Source organism: Hipposideros armiger, unplaced genomic scaffold, assembly GCF_001890085.2.
Source record: "Hipposideros armiger isolate ML-2016 unplaced genomic scaffold, ASM189008v1 scaffold_1224, whole genome shotgun sequence".
NCBI classification, from domain to species: domain Eukaryota; kingdom Metazoa; phylum Chordata; class Mammalia; order Chiroptera; family Hipposideridae; genus Hipposideros; species Hipposideros armiger.
Window position 1 is genome coordinate 293,369 of NW_017732574.1, and position 2,781 is coordinate 296,149.

Sequence of the window (2,781 nt, forward strand, 5' to 3'; positions counted from 1 at the left end):
GCCAGAGGGCCCCGGTTTGGATCCCACATATGAGGGCCAGTGACGCTGCCCTCTACAGCTAAGATGCTGAACAACAGCTCAACCTGGAGCTGGGCATCCACGAGTCACCAGCAACGGCGTAGGCTGCAGCCCCTGCTGCAGTGGGTTGCCAAGGGCTACTGTTGTGTAGCCAGCAGCCAGAGTGAGCGGCCGTCCAGAAGCGGGCAACTGATCTGCCTCACCTGGGAAGAGCGCAATGATGGTGCCAGCTTGGGCCAGTGAAGCAACATCCTCCACAACTAGACTGAAGAACAAAACGACAGCACCTTGTCTGTTCCCCTTCCCTCGATTCCCCAGTGCTGTTCCCCTCCCCCAATTCCCCAAAATCTTAAAAAAAAAGTATAACTATTGCACTGTGTTGTACAGCTGAAACTTATTTTTAAAAATGTTTATTTCACAATAAAAAAATTATTGAAAAAATAAAAAATAAAAATAGGCTTCAGATACAGGTAAAAGTTCCAGGAAACCAGGATCTAGAACTAAAAACCAATTAAAAAAAAAATCCATATCCCCCCACAAACTCCCAGTTCTTCAAGACTCAGTTCAAATATGATCTCTACTAAGTCTTCCCTAATCATTGCCAGAAGAAGATACTCACTATCGGTCCTATCCTTCCACGGTTCTCAATGTTTGTCTAAAAATGAATAAAGAAATACTAGATTCTTAAATATATAAGTGAATGAATGCCAATTTTCGTAAACTAAAATACTACTAATTCATCATATGCTTCTTTCATTTTTAACTCTTCTCTATTTCTGACACATGATAGGTTTGTTCTGATCCAACTACTGCCTCCTTTATGAGTTTTCTGAAGCCTAGGTGGAATTACAGCCAGAAAAATATGGTCACTGGACAAAGAGCTAACTGACCTACATGAAATGAGAGACCACAAATTAATTCGCTGTTAGTAAGACATGCTAAAGTTTCCAAACATTTTATTTTTACAGACCCATAAACCACTCATTAAAACAATTAGACCAAAGTTGTCGTCTTTTTACTTTTCAAGGAAAGCATTAAAATACTACCACTACCCACTAGTACCACTATCTCCGAGAAAAGAATAGTTCTCTAAAATGATTACGTATACACTGAAAGAAAATGTGGGTTATGAGGTTTCTTTCACTTCTCTGTGGACTTTGTTAATGTTCATTTTTTACCGGCTTTAGAGAGTCTTTAGTTATTTAGCTACATTCAATTTACATAACGCTGAGCTAGTCATATGTTCAGGGCCGCTCCGGTTATTACGGAACGATTACTCCACAATTCCCCACCCTCACCCCTCAAAACGACAATACTACAGCGCTTTATAGTTTTGACTACAATTCTCTCCATTTTCCCCTCCTCGCAGGTATTCTACACACAGAAGCCGTTCCACGTATGTACTTCATGTCCAAATCAGTGAAATCTTTCCAGTAGATAAGTATTAAAGTTTCAGGGGAAACTGGAAAACGCAGCAATCCTAAACTGAAAGAGTGCCACATCTGGGCAACCTAACTCCCGCTAGGAAAGAGACCTAGGAGAAGGAATTTAGGAACCACGATGCCAACGTGACCTGCACGGTCACCTGCACGACTGTCAAACACAAGCGGTGTAAGGACCCCTCCCAAACACCACCTGAGGTACACCTGAGAACCAAGATCTTTGCAAGGCCCGAAGGAGAAGGGGGGAGAGGGAGAGCAAAGCAAGCAGAGCAGCTACCTAAACCAAAGAGGCGGGGGCCTGAGGTAACGACACAGAGAAATGTGTGGGCCACCGGTGCCCTCCGTCAGACGCGGTGCCCACACCCTGATGGGGGGAGGGGGTGTGTATGTGAGGAATTAAAGCGGCAAGTGGTAGGAGAAAAGTCAAATCACGCCTAAGAAATTTTTGTAAGGGTCCCAAAGTCGAAATGCAGGATCAGAATCAAGTAGCGAAGCCTTACCTCAGCGTTCGGGTGTTTAAAAGTATCTAAAAATAACAGCTCCATCGCTGAGTCCACCGCCATGTTTGCGGCGGGAGGGGAACAGAGGGAGAACTTCCGGGGCAGCCGTCCAACCTCGGCGACAGCGGCTCAGGAGAGACGGCAGCACTTCCGGTTACCGGAGCGCCAGCGCCTCAAGACTTGGCCTATCCCGAAGCGCGGTACTGCCCGAAGTCGCCGGCCCCGCCTACTCCAGCGCGGCGGAGGGCACCCTCGAAGTCCCGAGGAGGCGGAAGGAGAAGAGGAGAGGACTACGGTGGCTCCAGTAGTCCAAACCCTGTTGTTCTACCGCTTTACAAAGCCACAATGGCCTTAGAGTGCCGGAGTACCGAGCAGGTTTTGAAGAGGTGGAGGAGGGGTGAGGGAAGCTGCCATCTCTGGACACCCAGTGAAACCGCCAGCAAGCAGTCAGTCTTTCCAGGGCTGGCAAGAAAAAAGTGCAGTGAGCTAAGCTGAATAGTAAGACACTTTTTTAAAAAGAAGAAAAGAAACGTCTCGAAGAGATTTTTTTTCTCATCTGCAAAATTAAATAATAATATCTAACCCACAGGATTTTTGTGAGGGTAAATTGAAATAAAATTCAAGAAATTGTATAACGTGAAATGCCATCAATATTAAAATGTAGAGGGAAAAGTCGCCCAGTCTGCCTGTTGAGCATTGCAGCAACTGGAACTTGGGTAGTCTATATAGGCACGAGTGCTTGGGAAAGCAATTAGGAATTATTTAGTGAAATTACCCGTGCCTACTTCACTTCTAGGAAAATTCTTGTGCTCGTGCCCAAC

General features: G+C 45.5%; 1 protein-coding gene across 2 annotated transcripts in view; it reads right to left on the reverse strand.

The window, feature by feature from the left end:
* Nucleotides 1-2,088, reverse strand: part of VIRMA (vir like m6A methyltransferase associated) — a 62,881-nt gene extending 60,793 nt beyond the window's left edge. The window contains exon 1 of one of the 2 annotated variants that reach the window (XM_019632990.1): nucleotides 1,961-2,088. In XM_019632990.1, the coding sequence (XP_019488535.1) occupies nucleotides 1,961-2,023 (63 nt within the window). In that variant the 5' untranslated portion in view covers nucleotides 2,024-2,088. The remainder of the gene's footprint in view (nucleotides 1-1,960) is intronic. The other variant, XM_019632991.1, reaches the window with a different exon arrangement.
* Nucleotides 2,089-2,781: the final 693 nt, after the last annotated feature.